The 18,071-nt window shown below is 41.5% G+C and overlaps 1 protein-coding gene across 2 annotated transcripts in view; it reads right to left on the reverse strand.

Annotated features, from left to right (window-relative positions):
- The window catches only part of evi5l (ecotropic viral integration site 5 like), a 213,768-nt gene that overhangs the window by 118,860 nt on the left and 76,837 nt on the right, over positions 1-18,071 (reverse strand). For both annotated transcript variants that reach the window (XM_051920679.1, XM_051920678.1), the window contains exons 7-10: positions 14,213-14,356; positions 12,308-12,397; positions 6,414-6,511; positions 1,632-1,692 (exon numbers count right to left, since the gene is read on the reverse strand). In XM_051920679.1, coding sequence (XP_051776639.1) covers positions 1,632-1,692; positions 6,414-6,511; positions 12,308-12,397; positions 14,213-14,356 — 393 coding nt within the window. The remainder of the gene's footprint in view (positions 1-1,631; positions 1,693-6,413; positions 6,512-12,307; positions 12,398-14,212; positions 14,357-18,071) is intronic.

Raw genomic sequence — 18,071 nt, forward strand, 5'->3', positions numbered from 1 at the left:
TGAAGTCTTAAATTCTGACTGCCTTTCTGAAGACTCTGCTCGTTTTTTTCCTGAAGATTTCTCCACAACACTGGCATCATTTTGGTGATCCTCTCGTTAACTCAGGTGAGAGTGTTGACGAGGACAAGGCTGGAGATCACACTGTCATGCTGACTGAGTTAGAATATAGAGGTTCAATTGTTGTGAAGAAGGCTTCAGGGCACCCAAGAAAGTCCAGCAAGCGTCAGGACCGTCTCCTAAAGTTGATTCTGCTGCGGGCACCACCAGGGATGAACTTGTGCAGGAATGGCAGCAGGCAGGTGTGAGTGAGGCGAAGACTTTTGGAAGATGGCCTGGTGGGTGTCAAGAAGGGCAGCAAAGAAGATAAGAAAAACATCAGGGACAGACTGATATTCTGCAAAAGGTACAGGGACTGGACTGCTGGGGTCAAGTCATTTTCTCTGATGAATCCCCTTTCTGATTGTTTGGGGCATCCAGAGAGAAGAAAAGGTGAGCGTCGCTACAATCAGTCCTGTGTCATGCCAACAGTAAAGCATCCTGAGACCACTCATGTGTGGAGTTGCTTCTCAGCCAAGGGAGTGCAGGACACAGCCATGAATAAAGAATGGGACCAAAACATCCTTGGAGAGTGACTTCTCCCAACCATCCAACAACAGTTTGGTGACCAACATGATGGAGCACCGGGCCATAAGGCCAAAGTGAGAACTGAGTGGCTTGGGAAACAAAACCTTGAAATTTGGGGTCCATGGCCAGGAAACTCCCCAGACCTTAACCCCATTGAGAACTTGCAGTCTATCCTCAAGAGGTGAGTGGACAAACAAAAACCCACCAATTCTGACAAACTCCCAGCATTGATTATGCAAGAATGGGCTGCCATCAGTCAGGATTTGGCCCAGAAGTTGATTAACAGCATGCCAGAGTGAATGCAGATGTCTTGAAAAAGAAAGAAGGGCCAACACTGCAAATATGGACTCTTTGCATAAACTGAATGTAATTGTCAATAAAAGCCTTTGAAACTTATGAACTGCTTGTAGTTCTACTTCAGTACCCCATAGAAACATCTGACAAAAAGATCTAAAAACACTGAAGCAGGAAACTTGGTGAAAACCAACACTTGGGTCATTCTCTCAAAACGTCTGGCCTCAACTGTAGATAAGTTAATAGAAAATGGAATGTCTGTAATGTTAAATCAGTGTGGCAGTAGAGTAGCCATTAAGGGTTTTCAGACCATTATGTACGTAGATGTGGTGAACGAGATAACATGTAGAAACCTTAAGAAATGGAACCCAGATACTTCATCTTCAAGCAGAATATCAGAAGTTTTCATTTTCCCCTTTTATTTTTTTGGCGTGTATCACCAACATTATTCCTTGATTTTTGTTTGATCTATTTGCTTTGAATTTCACTAAAATCTTTAAAAAGAAGACACTTGGACTGTGGAGTTTTTATATATGCCGTATCATACTAGAGGTGGAATGCTTTTCTGGTAGTTGCATTTGAATTATTTTGAACTGTTTAGAAACCCATGACAAACGCAGCTACAGCTGCTTAGGGTTACAGTGTATGTATGCATTATAAAAGATAAGAACCATGAAATATTTACTGGTCTTTATTACTTATTGGATTCTCACCTTGATTTCAATTTGCTCTTCCATCTCCTTATTTTTGATAGTGGTATATTCCTTCTCTAACCTGAAATAAAAGACAACAACAGATTCTGTTGACTACAAGGCCGACAATTCTTCTTGTTTATAATTCAATTTCTTGTCAAAATTGTTTTCATTCTGCCCTGACCTCCAACTTACAGGGAAAACTTGTGGGTTGGTGGCAGGATTGGCACTCCAACCACTGTTAAAAAAAAAAAAACTAATACCGTTCCATTGTGGTGCTGAGGTGTCACCCGCTGTACTTGGGTCCCAATCCAGGTTGTTCATCGTGTGGTGGATGCAGCAATGCACTGTAATCAGCGTACACGCCAAACCTCCTCCACCTCCTAATTCAAAACTTTGCTTTCTTAAAATTCTTGTTTTTCTCAACGTATTTAAAATTTTTTGGAAGGTTGAAGCCTCAGAGATTCTCTCTACATGCTTTACTTGTCAACTAGCTATATTACATTGTGACACATGCAAGTGTATAAGGGACAGCTGGAAGGCTCTGGTGACTGTAATTCTAACGCCGCTCCAGGGACTGGCACTGTGTCTTAATACCTTACTCTCTTCCTCATCTGTAGACTGTAGACTCCTCTGACATCAATTCCAGAGTCCATTCTCCTGGATCTGCCTCTTCCTGTTGGAAGGACACCAAAAACTGGAAGCTCCGCCATCTTGCGGTTCTGAACTCACATCTGCAATAATTGCGCATATTTTGTTTACATTTCCAAAACCAATACACGGGGTGACCAGGTTGTTACTTGTTGTTGTCATCGGTTTCTCTTAAACTTGTCACACATGTATGACTGTGGCTCACCTCGGGTAAGCAGTCCCACCCCAAGAAGAGAGGGGGTACTATCGCTAATTGTATCGGCTCTTTCTCTTCCAACAGCCTGGAGAAGATGCAGCAGGAGGGCAATTGATTCCACCCCTTTTGGTCAAAGGAGTATAAAAGAAAATGAGACTCCCACAGAAGGTGGACCCCCACTTGTGAGAGAAGGAGCTCCTATACAAGTAAAATGTATTATTATTATTATTATTATTATTTTTAAACCAGACCTGGGGCATCATGTATAAAACGGTGTGTATGCACAAAAATGTTGCGTACTCCCGTTTCCACGCTCATGTCGCGATGTATAAAACCTAAACTTGGAGTAAAGCCATGCACATTTTCACGCTAGCTTAATCCCTGGCGTATGCAAGTTCTCCACTCAGTTTTGCAAACTGGCGGCACCCAGCATCAAAGCAGTGCTTTTGCTCCAGTGTGGTTTCCCTTTCTTTTTTAGATGCACATCCCTGATGCAGCTTTATAAATACACTGAAATTAACCGCATATTGTTTATTAGTTTAAGGCATCTTATTGTAATTAACCTGCAACACGGAATGGCCAAACTATTACAAATGCCATAGCTGCTTTAGCGTTGTTACTCTCACTGCACCACTCGGAGTATTTATACAGTATCACTGTACAGCAGCTGATTGGAAAGGGAATTATCGGGATACAGCATCAAGCACACGCTGCCTCAGCCATGCTGTCATACGGCAAACGCTTCAGAGCCTTTCCCGTATGGACCTTGCGGTTCAGAAACAGTTTTATCCCAAGAACTCTAAACGCACTCAATCAGTCCGTCAAGTGCTCCTTGTAGAACTGTTTATACTTATTAGTACAATTACCTCACTGTAAACTTGCGATACAGTTATAATATTGCACAACCTGCGCCACTTTATAAAGCATGTATTTACATATGATGACAATATCATTTATAAGATGAAATGCAGCTAAATATGTTCATTACATTATACTGTTAAAATGTTAACATCATTTAAATAATCTACTGTATATATAGTTATTAATTAAACAAGTGAGGACACTGTGTCGCAGCGCTAGCGACGATCTGGCGCTCCATTCACGGATTGTTCCTGCCTCACGTTGTATTCTTGCTGGGGCGATACTGGACGGATAGATGGATAGAATAATTAAACATGAACTACGAAGATATTTCAATGTTCCTTAAACGTTTTGAAGAATCAGCGTTCTCAGCTTACAGATGGCTTAACAGAGCTGATTGTGTGGCGATTGGTTAATTGGAGAAAGTAACGGAGGAACAGGAATTGGGGGTTAGTACGTTTGAAAGGGACAGTACTGCTGCAATAAATTATTTCATGGAAGGTCGTGCACGGCGTAGCAAGCATCTTGTGTGAGGCAGGGTGCCAGCTCGTCACTATCACTGCGCCACCGTGTTCCCATGTTTAATAACATGCTTTAATTCCTATCATCATGAAAATGATATCAAGTATACATCTCAGTATTTAAATTATTCTGAGAGCTGTAATATTACGAATGTAATGGATTCTGTGTCCAGCCAGAGGAAGAGCAAGCCCGGAAGCACGTAGTGATTCACACACAGAGCACATAGAAGATCAAATACAAAAAAAAAGCATTTAACATGCTACTTTAGTTACGATGGGATTTGGGAAACTAGTAAACTAAACGATTTAAAGCTTGAAGTTTATGATATTCTACTTTAATGACAAAATAAACTACGTGGTTGAAGTGGAAATTTCGAGATTAAAGTTGACATTTCGAGCTTTTTTCCCCCCACTGTGTCCCTATTTTTTTTTCTTTTCTCTGTACCCTGATAAGCTTTCATATGACACTCAGACAGTGGGCTATGACTCGCCTTTTCACAGTGACTTTGTGAACTTGAGCTTTTGAGTTTCTCCGACACGCTATGTCACTCGATCAACTTTCTTTTGTTGATTACACCACTGTTTAAACCAACAAATAGTATGTTTTTCCTTTGCCTCCACTTGGTATTCGTTGAAATCCTTCTATTTTTCTCCTGTGCTTTTGCCATTGTCTTTTTACAGAACGCTGAGCTGAAGGGCTATTTATATTGATTTGCATATTCAAAGAGGCATAGTTCTGGGAGGAGTTTGGAAGTGGTTGCAGGCGCGTGCACGTCTTTTACTTTTCACGCTGACCGGGATTTATGAAGCGGAAGAACGTGGAAGTTGGTGAACGCACAGATTTATGCATCTGGACTTTTTTGTGCGTACGCACATTTCCTCTTTTGTCCTCACACTGTGTTTTAGTGTGAATTCTATGCACAGTGTTGTACATGAGGCCCCTGATCTGACAAAGATTCCTGGCTGTGGGAATTTTGGTTTTGCTATTGCGCCATTGTGCTCCATTTTTGTTTGTTCCAACAACTGTTATTACCGTATATACTCGTGTTTAAGTTCTCTCGCAGATAAGTTGGGGCTTTATTTTACCGTATAATTTCCGGTATTTTATAATGTCGGTCGTGTAAGTCGAATGCGAAAAACGCAATTGGTCCAGGAGATTATGATATGCTAATGCCCACCTGAGAGAGTAACCACGGAGCGCACGGCCTTTTCTTCCATGTACTGTGCCTACGTGACCACACGGTAATACCCGAACTATTCCAAAGCGACGATTGCACTGATTTGTGTTTTTTGTATCTCACACCCTCATACACCTTTATCATAAGAGCATTATCAACAATGGAGCGTTCGATCAGAAGAAAATATGAAGCTGGTTTTAAATTAAAAATCGTTGAAGTGGCGAAACAAATTGGTAACTACACTGCTGCAACAAAATTCGATGTGTCTGAGAAACTGATCAGGGATTGGAGGAGGCAAGAAGATGTAAAAAAAAAAAAAAATGTAAGTGTCACATTTTTGAACAGGCGTATAAGTCGTGGTCTGATTTTATGATCGACTTTTTGGGTTTCAAGACCCGACTTATATGCGAGTATATACGGTAATCTGGGTGACCCGGTTGGCACCCCAACATTTTCTCAGTCCAGTTGTCATACTTTGCATGACCACATACCTATATATAATAAATATATGATAGCTCTTGTCTTATACAGTATGTGCCAATATATATTTTTATTTTGCTTTACACTTTCATGTGTTGGATTTTGATCTTTGGCTTGATTTTGAACTTTGATTTAGGATTTTTTTAGATGGTTTTTGAAACCTGTTACTGGATTTCTCGTCATTTTGAGACTTCAGGTGGTTTTATTCTTTAATAAAATGACTACAATTTTTCATTTTTTTAGTCTTTTGAGCCAGGGTTTTGGCATTTCCCTTCCCCTTTGGCATTAACTTTGATGTAATTTCATAACAGTGCAGTGTGCTGCTGGGACAGGCCCTGGGCCTTTGTGACAATGAAGTGGATCAAGCAGGTATGTGTATGTATGTCTGTGTGCTTGTGTGTGTGTGTGTGTGTGTGTAACATATTAATACATTTCCTGGACGATTCCCATTAAGACAAACTTTAGTTTTATTACATCCACAGCCCAGCAGATAATCTTGAAGGCTTTTTACACTTTAAATCAGAAATACGCAAGTCAAAAAGCTGTAATCGTATATTTTAAAATTCTGGTTAGTCCCTATGAGCCATCTGATTGGTCAGTTTGGCTTCGGTGACGTGCCAAAAGAGTTAAGTGCGAGTGTAAGAGCAGTAATTTACATTTTAAACTTTGTTACATCAGTTTATTCCTATTAAAGTTTCAAGTAGAGACGGCAAAACACCAGTTAAATAATTCTGAACAAAGCCAACATTGATTAAATTAGTTAACAAGAGAAAAAACATGAATATTTGTTATGGACCATTCAAGTAGTCAAATTAAACCAGATTATTAAATGCATATCAAATATACAAATAAAGACCACATGATACCTGGAGTGCATGCCAACACACACACATGCCCAGCGTCCCCAGGCCCATACCTTTTCATTTTCTTTGGGTTGTATTTGACTTGATAAGCCTTCAGGACAAGTTTGTCTGGGCAGCTGTCAAACTGATGAGGGATGACCTTCTGGAAGTGCTGCATAAAAAGTTTTAAAATGTGTTTAATGCACTGGAGTCTTTAGATCAACTCAAAAGTTAATGCTGCTTTACTTCTGCAGCTTGTGCAACATTTCCACAAAAGCAAAATTAGAAATGCCTTGACAACACACTAAAGGTCATGTTACTCTTCATGACTTTTCCAGCAATTGCAGACTTCCCATACCTAACCTTAGCAAGTCAGATCAGCAGTTGTGTAGTCAGACATACCACGAGACTCAGTCCAAAATGTCTTCAATTGGCATCTACTGTATAAAATGATTTTGTCTTAAGTCGTAAAAGAGGGTTCTGTGAATGCAGGAGCTGATAACCCATGAGCAGTCGCTCAGAAACATGCGTAATAAGTGACACCGGTGTTTTGGGCCTGACAAACAAAAGATGCCTTATGTTTTACGTACCACAATAGTATTGGGGGGTGGGGGGGGGTGGGGTTCAAAAAAATAAAAAAACAGAGACCCTAATTGCAGCAGCGTCTTATTGGCTGTCAGAAAATGGGCGCGCTCACGATTCTCTAGAAGTGTAAAACTGTGCTGGAAAGTCGTTAACGCCATCGTCTAATGTGACATACCCTGAGATTTCTAGTTCTGTAATCTGTCATACTAAAGTGACAGGATCAGCAGCTGCAGTCTTCAAGTTTGACATCCTCCATGACTAGATGTCATGTAATGTGAAGACACACACCTGTTGTTTTCAGGTCCCTAAAAATATTCACATAAATATGCCAGGAGTACAAAAATAATTAAGGGGTAGCATGGTGGTGCGGTTGTAGCATTACTGCCTTGCATTAATTAGAAGTAGGGTTTGTGTTTCGGGTCCTCCCTGCATGGCAGCTGCATGTGTGATTCAGATCCAAAGACATGCAGGTTAGGTACAGTCAAAGTAAAAAGTATGTGAACCCTTTGGAATTATCTGGTTTATTGCATGAATTGGTCATAAAACGTGATCTGATCTTCATCTAAGTCATAGGCACCGATATACACAATGAGCTTAAGTCAATGACACACAAACAATTCTACTCTTTCATGTCTTTATTTTACAAACGCATTCAACGTTCACAGTGGTAGTGGAAAAAGTAAGTGAACCTTGGGATTTAATAACTGGTTGACCCTCCTTTGGCAGCAATGACCTCAATCAGGCACTTCCTGTACCTGCAGATCAGACCTGCACGTTGTGTGGGGGGGAATTTGAGCCCATTCTTCCCTGCAGAACTACCTTAACTCTTCCATATTCGTTGGTTGTCTTCTGTGTGTGGCAGTCATTCCACAGCATCTCAATAGGATTGAGATCTGAGCTCTGACTGGGCCACTCCACAAGGCCGAGTTTGTTCTTCTGAAGCCATTGTGCTGTGGATTTGCTGCTAATGTTTGGGGTCATTGTCCCTGTTGCATCACCCAGCCTCTTCTGAGCTTAAGTTGATGGACAGACACCCTCACATTATCCTGGAGAATTTCTAGATAAACTTGGGAATTCATTTTCCCCACAATGATGGCAAACTGTCCAGGCCCTGATGCAGCAAAGCAGGCCCAAATCATGATGTTCCCTCCGCCATACTTTACTGTAGGGATGATGCTTTGATGTTGATATGCAGTGCCCTTTTCACGCCAAATGAAGTTCTGCTTGTTCCTTCCAAATAGTTCAATTCTGGTTTCATCATTCCACAAAACATTTTCCCAGTACCGTTGTGGAGTGTCCAAGTGCTCTTTCGCAAACGTCAGGCGTTCAGCAATGTTCTTTTTTGATAGCAGTGGCTTCCTTCATGGTGTCCTGCCATGAACTCCTTTCTTGTTCAATGTTTTGTGTATAGTTGACTCGTGAACTGAGATGTTAGCCAGTTCTAATGACTTCTTCAAGTCCTTTGCGGTCACTCTAGGGTTCTTCTTTACTTCATTGCTGACTTTGTGTTGTGCTCTTGGGGTCACCTTGCTAGGGTGCCCACTTCTAGGCAGAGTCGCCACAATACCAAATTGTCTCCATTTATAGACAACTTGCCTAACAGTAGACTGATGAAGATCTCAAATCTTTGTAACCCTTTCCAGCCTTATGTAGATGAACAATTCTCGATTGTAGCTCTTCAGACAGCTCTTTTGTGTGAGGTGTGATTCCCATCTGGATATGCTTCTTGTCAAAAGCTCCAACTCAAACTTTAGAGTGTTTGTGATCTATCAAAGTCATTCAAGGCCACCACACCTCGGAACTCATCTCGTTAAATGGACTCCGGGTCTGCTAAATTCGGACTGCAATGAGCTTTATAAAAAGTCATTAGCCTAGGGTTCACTTACTTTTTCCAACCTTCAGTTTCACAGTTTGAATGATTTATTCAATATGGTCAAAAATTCTCTGAAAATCTGTGTGTCTTTAGTTCTAGGAGACTGTGTTTGTTCATTATTGTGACTGACATGAAGATACGACCAGGTTTGATTTGGGAATTAGACATAAATATGGAGAATGCAAAGGGGTTCACATACTTTTTACTTTGACTGTAGATTGGCGATACTGAATTGACCCTAGAGAGTGCATGTACAGGTGCTGGTCATAAAATTAGAATATCATGACAAAGTTGATTTATTTCAGTAATTCCATTCAAAAAGTGAAACTTGTATATTAGATTCATTCATTACACACAGACTGATGTATTTCAAATGTTTATTTCTTTTAATGTTGATGATTATAACTGACAACTAATGAAAGTCCCAAATTCAGTATCTCGGAAAATCTGAATATTGTGAAAAGGTTGAATATTGAAGACACCTGGTGCCACACTCTAATCAGCTAATTAACTCAAAAGCCTTTAAATGGTCTCTCAGTCCAGTTCTGTAGGCTACACAATCATGGAGAAGACTGCTGACTTGACAGTTGTCCAAAAGACGACCATTGACACCTTGCACAAGGAGGGCAAGACACAAAAGGTCATTGCTAAAGAGGCTGGCTGTTCACAGAGCTCTGTGTCCAAGCACATTAACAGAGAGGCGAAGGGAAGGACAAGATGTGGTAGAAAAAAGTGGACAAGCAATAGGGATAACCGCACCCTGGAGAGGATTGTGAAACAAAAGCCATTCAAAAATGTGGGGGAGATTCACAAAGAGTGGACTGCAGCTGGAGTCAGTGCTTCAAGAACCACCAGGCACAGACGTATGCAAGACATGGGTTTCAGCTGTCGCATTCCTTGTGTCAAGCCACTCTTGGACAAGAGACAGCGTCAGAAGCGTCTCGCCTTTGGACTGCTGCTGAGTGGTCCAAAGTTATGTTCTCTGATGAAAGTAAATTTTGCATTTCCTTTGGAAATCAAGGTCCCAGAGTCTGGAGGAAGAGAGAAAATTCACAGAATCCACGTTGCGTGAGGTCCAGTGTAAAGTTTCCACAGTCAGTGATGGTTTGGGGTGCCATGTCATCTGCTGGTGTTGGTCCATTGTGTTTTCTGAGGTCCAAGGTCAACGCAGCCGTCTACCAGGAAGTTTTAGAGCACTTCATGCTCCCTGCTGCTGACGAACTTTATGGAGATGCAGATTTCATTTTACAACAGGACCTGGCACCTGCACACAGTGCCAAAGCTACCAGTACCTGGTTTAAGGACCATGGTATCCCTGTTCTTGATTGGCCAGCAAACTCGCCTGACCTTAACCCCATAGAAAATCTATGGGGTATTGTGAAGAGGAAGATGCAATACGCCAGACCCAACAATTCAGAAGAGCTGAAGGCCACTATCAGAGCAACATGGGCTCTCCTAACACCTGAGCAGTGCCACAGACTGATCGACTCCATGCCACGCCGCAATGCTGCAGTAATCCAGGCCAAAGGAGCCCCCACTAAATATTGAGTGCTGTACCTGCTCATACTTTTCATGTTCATACCTTTCAGTTGGCCAACATTTCTAAAAATCCTTTTTTTGCATTGGTCTTAATTGATATTCTAATTTTCCGGGATACTGAATTTGGGACTTTCATTAGTTGTCAGTTATAATCATCAACATTAAAAGAAATAAACATTTGAAATACATCAGTCTGTGTGTAATGAATGAATCTAATATACAAGTTTCACTTTTTGAATGGAATTACTGAAATAAATCAACTTTGTCATGATATTCTAATTTATGACCAGCACCTGTATAGGGTGGTTCAGATCTAACTATGCAACGCTTAATGCAATGCAATAATTGCATAATTAGATCTGGACCACCCTGTATGTGTGTGTGTGTGTGTGTGTTTGCCCTGAGATGGACTGGCACCCTGTGCAGGGTTTGTGCCTGACTTGCTGCATATACTGGCATGGGAAGGCTCCAGCATTCTGCCCACCCCGTTAAACCAAGTTCAGGACTAAGCAGATTAGAAAATGACTGACTGACAAAATGAATTATTAGGGCCAGTATAATGTGATTTGAAGTGTTGTGGCCCATACAAAAAAACTAGCAACTTTAATGAAATACTGAAGAGGATGTTTGAAGAAGAAGACACTGCATTTACAGGGTGAGTCAAAATTCTGTTCACACTAATGGATTCTTTTTATCTCGACCACACCTTTCCAGGTCGATGGATACATCGTGGTGGACCGCTGCCATGGCCTCCACACTCCCCTGATTTGGCCCCCTGTGATTTCTGGTTATGGGGTATGGCGTGTATAGCAGGAAAGTTCATGATATCAATGACCTGCAGGACAGAATTCAGAGTGTGGTGTCATCTAATCCCCGTTAAATGGTACTGTTGCTCGTTGGTTTTATTGAACATGATGGCGAACAGGTTGAGACATTCCTGTAAATCATCTCGTGCATATGAAGTATGTTTTGTGTATAACATAATTTTGACTCACCCTGTATATAATGTTTTTCAAGACACTCAAAGACCTTTGAATAGAGAGGAGCCACTTCAGCCACCAGTAATGTGCAGCATCCACCTGGATGATGTGACGGCAGACATTTCGTGCAAGTACGCTCACCACACATTAGCTGTAAAGTGGTGAAGAGGTGACAGCTAGCCAGTTAGAGACAGGGGAGGATTAGGGGGCAAAAATGACCAGACCATGATGGACAGTTTAGACAGGATATCAGGATACACCCTACTCTTTATGAAGGATGTCCATAGAGACTCAGGACCTCGGTTTTACAGCTCATCTGATAAAAGGCGCCATTTTGACAGCACAGTTAATAATAATAATAATTCATTACATTTATATAGCGCTTTTCTCAGTACTCAAAGCGCTATCCACACAGGGAGGAACCGAGAAGCAAACCCTCAATCTTCCACAGTATCCTTACTGCAAAGCAGCAGCACTACCACTGCGCCACCTGTGAGGATTGTGTGAGGACTGTGAGGACACAGCGTCCCCATGACTGCACTGGGGGCATTGGGATCCAAGCAGGGAGCACGGGGTAAGTGCCCCCTTGCTGGCTTCACCAACACCTCTGCCAGCAGCAACCCAAGTTTTTCCTAAATGGTCTCCCATCCGAGTAACTGGCTGGGTCTGAGGCTTCCCGAACGTGCTTAGCTTCAGGTGGAAGACCTCTTCTAAAGTGCACATGGTATGGCTGCTGGCTAATAAACAAAAAAGAAACAAAAGGAAACAAGAAGAGTGACATGTTTTACAGTTAAGACGCTGATTACAAAGATCTGAGTGTAGAACTCAACAGGTTATCTAGTCAGCAATGAGTCAACTTACTGTGCGAAACAGACACAATATTTTTTCATGCTGTGCTTTCACGTCTTAACCACTCAGTAAGTGGACCTTCAGAAAACCTCAATACTGAATACACTTTGGCGACTTTAAGGCAAACTGTAAATTCCTTTACCTGTGACATCCCTTCCATGTCCAGTTGGATCAGTTCCGCCTGGTTATACTGCAGAATAGCGATTCCCACCCGGAAAATGATCTCCAGCCCCTGCGATTAACGACATTAAACAGAACACAGGTTAGATTTATCGAATCTTAACCAAAGGCTTACTTGCCCAAAACTCACAAACTAGTCATTTCAAAAAACAAAGGGTCCGTGTTTTTTTTTTTTGTGTATACTAGAGGGCTTTGCCCCTTGATCGCTTTGCTCGCCAAACCCCATGGCCTGCGCTATGCGCCAGCCACTTTGCGTCTCTGCCGCTCATGTTGTGAAGAGGGGGGCTGAACGCACCCCAAGGAGACGCGGTCGCTCCTCTGAAACCCCCTCTTAAACGGTGACACAATGGGAAACAAATACAGTTTTTTATATTTTTACCTCATATTGGCTCGATCAGCTGCTGGCTTGCTGCTGCCGTACGGCAAGATGTGCAACTCGCGCAGCACTTCGAACATTTAAAAGCCTGTACAGCAGCTGTCCTACTCTTTGTCTCACTGCCTTGTCTCTGTCCTCCCCCAGACATCCTCTGCTCCTGTTGGGAGGTCCCGCTCCCAAGGCGCACCTCTATGAAGAGGAAGATTTTCTATTCTTTTAATTGAGAGACACAACTGTCCCCTCCGACTACACACGGAGCTCGATTCACTCCTGAAAGAGACTTATTTTTGTTTCACGTGTCTGAATAACGTTTCCGTCTCTAAAATCTCCGGTGTATCTGTGCAACTCTGTGACCCAAGTGTGACAGCGTCTGTGGATTTCACTTTCACCAAACAACCAATCTTTTAATTCTCGCTGATATGCCTCTTCATTGTGTAGAAACATTACTTTTCCCTGATGGCAACACAAATTAGACGATCTGCAAGTCTCTGACTTAAACTTTAAATCCGAACAATATCTGCATACTTCTGTCACATCACCTACAGTATGTCCATATATTCGATCTCTTTTCACTGTTGCTATTTCACAGAGTAATAATTTCCATTTGTTTGCGCTAATGCGATCTTTACTATCATTTTTTTGAGACTTTTGAATTTTCGTACTTCCATTATCTCTAACCTGCTCTGCATGTGTATCGCACTAGCGTTTTTGAATTCTTCACGACATTCTACTTTGTCTTCTACTCTTTGTCTTTTATTTCCGACCCCGCTTGGAGCTGAAAGCGCAGGAACTGTGTCTGTCAATAGCATTCATACGAATGAGAAGCGAGTGGACTGTGGGGGCGCCAGCCGCTTCACGTCTCTGCCGCTCGCGTATGTGGATTTCACTTTCATCAAACAACATATCTTTTAATTTCGCACATACACCTCTTCATTGGGAAGAAACACTACTTTCCCTGATGGCAACACAAATTAGACAATCTACAAGTTAATGACTTAAAAGTTTAAATCCGAACAATATATTTGATCTCTTTTCACTGTTCCATTATTTCACCGAGTAATAATTTCCGTTTGTTTGCGCTAATGCAATCTTTACTATCAATTTTCGTACTTCCATTATCTCTAACCTGCTCTGTATGTGTATCGCACCAGCGTTTTTGAATTCTTTACGACGTTCTACTTTGTCATCTACTCTTTGTCTTTTATTTCCTGCCCCAGGCCTGGTTAAATCGCTTGGCACAAAGTCTCGTCTTGCGGGATGTGAAAGTGTCTCTCAACAGGGCTGAGCTTCCAAGCGGCAAGCCCGTGGCACTGTACCAAGCCTGAGAGACAGCACTCTGCCATTCTGAGGGAGCTAATGCCCCACATAAGTTCCCTTCCATCACTAAGGTGTCCCTGTCGGGTAAAAATCCCAGTCCATCACACTGGTCAATGTTTAAGTTATTATCTATTAGCTACTGAATCACAGGTAAGTAACAGAAGAGAGTCTCACCTCATACATGAAGATATCAAATATCCGTGTTGCGACAGGCAAAGGGAAGAATGTGAGGTAGAGTGTGAGGAACCAGGAGGAGGCGTACATCGAAGTATGAAAGCTCTGAGAGCGGAAGTGGACATTCAGCTCTGGTAGCTGTTCCTGAAATGAGATAATCAGAAATCTTTACTGCGCATCCTAGGCCTTATTACGAATATTATGGGTTATAATACTATGGACAGTATTCCACGGCTCACAGTTCACACCCGCCTTTAACATAACTATAGATGAGCAAGCGCGATTTTAGGGAGATGGCAACCAACTTCAAGTGGAACTTTACAAATCCAAGAAAACTTACTTATTTCTTTAACGAAAACACACTTTCATAAATCGTTTACTGGAAGAAAAAAGAAGATAAAGGAGCTTGGACCAGACCAACTTGACTTAAGAATTCGAGGATGAGCTAACACACGGGCATTTTCCAGCTCTTGTCATGCCGGACGAAGTTGGCTAACTGGTTGTGGTATAAGTAATGCTTTTTTTTTTTTTTTGCTTTCCCTGTATGCGGTTTCAAAGTTCAAAGTTCAAAGTGATGGGGTTACGAGACCTAAAATATCTTTCTGAAAAATGTAAGTGGCATGAAAGTAGCCGCAGTCATCTAGACAATAGCATGGGGCATTTTTTTGGCAGGCTTACTATTACTGAACAGCTAGATGAAGGCTACAGGATTAGCATTAGAAGGCACCAATGACGAGGTGACCAAAACTCAACATATCACGTCCAGAATCATAGAGGAGATAAAATGTGTTTGTGGTTATTAGAATAGTGGTGTGCCTTGGGATGATTTTAGTTATAAAAAGTGTGCCACTACAGAAAGCAAGGTTGGTAAACACTGCTCTAGACAGTAGTATGTGAATTTCCCCTTGGGATTAATAAAGTATCTATCTATCATATAGTGCCTTTCACCTACCTACCTATCTACCTATTATATAGTGCCTTTCACATCTATCTATCTATCTATCTATCTATCTATCTATCTATCTATCTATCTATCTATCTAGTAAGTGGGTATTTTTATTTCAGCAGGCTTAGTAAAATGACTCAGTTTAATGAGAAAATAATTAAGAAATTTTCAGGCCTGAAGGAAAGGAGAGCAAAATGTATGTTCAAGGAAATCTAAGTATCCTGATCATAAAGGCAGAAAAAGATTTAGGTTAGACTGTGGATCTTACAATGTGAAGCTGTGCCCAGGTGAGTTAAGCCTGGTAAACTTGCATAGGACTGGGTGGACTGGCAGTAAGTGTGGAATAAAATTAAGGGTGAGAATGACTCTGTTGGTGTGCTAAATGATAAACTGGGATGGAAGACTTGAGATTGTATCAGGTGGATTTATGGAGTACAGTGGAAATGGACAAGGACTGGGCACTGTATTAGCAGTGGCAAAATAAGATTTGGATTGGACTGATGCTATGGACGTGTTATACGACAAACATCCACATTAATGGAAGATTATGGAGGTGGGGGTGCAGGCATTATCGTGTGGGTTTTGGCAGAATGGGGTACGGGGCAAGTTGGAAGAGGATTTGGCAATTTAGAGACAGGTGTAGTAGAAAATTTGGGTGGCAGGTGCATCTGTTCCTTCCCACATCTGTAGGGCACGTTATAGGAAGAATAAAGGGGACTGCGGATGTCACATACTTTTGGAGCACAGCAGAAATGGTAACGCTGACAATAGATGGGGCAGCATGGTGGAAAGGGTATAATAAATTTTAGCCTGCATTTGTTCTGCGGGTCTGGTACTGGACAGGCCAAGATGTACTTTGACACCACGATGAGGATCACGAGAGCATGTGGAATTAAATGACTGACAGGCAGATGGACAGACGGATAGATAGATATGAAAGGCATATAACAGATAAGTGCTGCTTCAGCTTGTACCCCCAAAAGCTGCACTCCAGTTGCCACTGGAGATGAGTGGCATCCCAGCAGTTTTGTTGCTGGTTTCATCCATATGAACAGCTGCCTCACCATGTTATATTAATCAGGGTTCACCTTCATAAAGAATTCAGTTTTGAAAAGGTACAAGTTCTTAATATAATATATTGTACTTAATATGTATTGTTATTTTTGATCTGTTAATTAAAGAGTTGACCATAACATTTTAAAGAAACCTGAATTTTACTCATCACTATGAATATAAATATATAATAGAACTACAAAAACAAATGTGATCCACAGAGTATGAAGAAAGAATTGGTCTACTGCTGCAATTTTACTTTTAATTGTGCTTTCACCTTACTGCCATCTAGTGGATACTGGTGGTATTGCAATTTCTGGTTTAATACATATATACATCCGTGTGTATACTGTATATTTTAGTGATTTTTTTAATGATTAAGTGATTTTATATTGATTTTTGCTTTGCGCCCTCACCCAACCATAACCTATCAACTAAGGGGGAGGAGTGAAAGCTTTAGATTCTGCAAAAATTTCAATCTCCGGTTTTCAACAGACATTTTAGGGTCCCCTGATGCCGAATACATTGATAATCTCAATGATGGCTGTGTGTCTGTGCGTCACAGCTTCTTGAGGACGGTTTACAACTACAATGGCTGGAAACTTCAGCCATGTTATGAAATGATGATGTGCCATTAGTTTTTGAGCCAAATCGTGCAAGAGAAAGAGGCCCTCTAGAGGGACCCTCAAATACCATAGTTTTACAATCAATTATGAATTCTTCTCGTCAATTGCTATTATAATGACCTATTTTATGATCAGAAAGACCAGCATCAGAGCGGTAAATAATTACTGAAATGTCATAGAATAGTTTGGGTAACTTGGTTCAGAGGGCGCCAAAGAAAGCCTACTGACACTCAGATCCAAATTTTAAATCCTTTATTTGCCATATACAATTTTTTGTATTTGGAATTTATCTTTTTTCACATATCCCAACTTACTCTCCAGAGAGTTTTGGGGTCAGAGTGCTAAGTCAACTATTTGCACAGCGCCCCTGAGTGACTGCAGATTAGGGGCTTTGATCAAGGGAACAACAGAACAGTATTCTTTCTGTAATTGCCAGGATTGAGCTACCAGACAAGATTTTTCGGCCAGAGAGCAACCTCTCCGCCCTAAAATATTACATATACATCTGTCCAACGTCTGTCTGTCCATTTTTCACGAAAGAACTACTTAACGGATTTAGATTGGGTTTTTCCTATCATTTGATTGAACATTCTGGTTGATTTTGCAAGTTCTCTGATCACGCTCAGTATCATAGTTTGCTTTCAGGAACAATATATTCACGCTAATCCGATATATAGAGGCTGTGGGCCGAGGGGAGGGAAGCGTGACGTCAGGAGTGGGGAGCCGGGTGGGGCCCTCCTCACTGTCCTGTTTTACTTTTACGTGGGCGGAGCCATGGTGGATGGCTAGTATATATTGTGAATTTCCCCTTGGGATTAATAAAGTATCTATCTATCTATCTATCTATATATCTTTATATATAATCTTCATTTGGCTCTTGATCTTTGTTTGTCCGCGAATTCATGTTCCTGACACTGCCTTGGTTGTTACTTTTCTTTACAAACACTGTCGATAGCACTCTTTGTGTTTAGATCTGGTGTCGACACCTGCTTCGTTGTCGAGACTGTGGTTTTTTGTGTTTCTATCGACCATCGTTGGCAGCACTTCGTCCAAATCGAATGTTCACCCACTTCTTGGAGTCGGCACTCAGAGTATATAAGTCGGACACACTTCTGTGATTTTCCATCAGTCGGCGTTTGGAGTTCAAGAAAGAAGCATTGGTTCTTCCTTACTCTTTGGATTGCCACAAAGCAACCTGCGAAATTGGAGAAAGGTTGAGAAGAGATCGTGAGAG

The sequence above is a fragment of the Erpetoichthys calabaricus genome, chromosome 17, assembly GCF_900747795.2.
Source record: "Erpetoichthys calabaricus chromosome 17, fErpCal1.3, whole genome shotgun sequence".
NCBI lineage: Eukaryota > Metazoa > Chordata > Cladistia > Polypteriformes > Polypteridae > Erpetoichthys > Erpetoichthys calabaricus.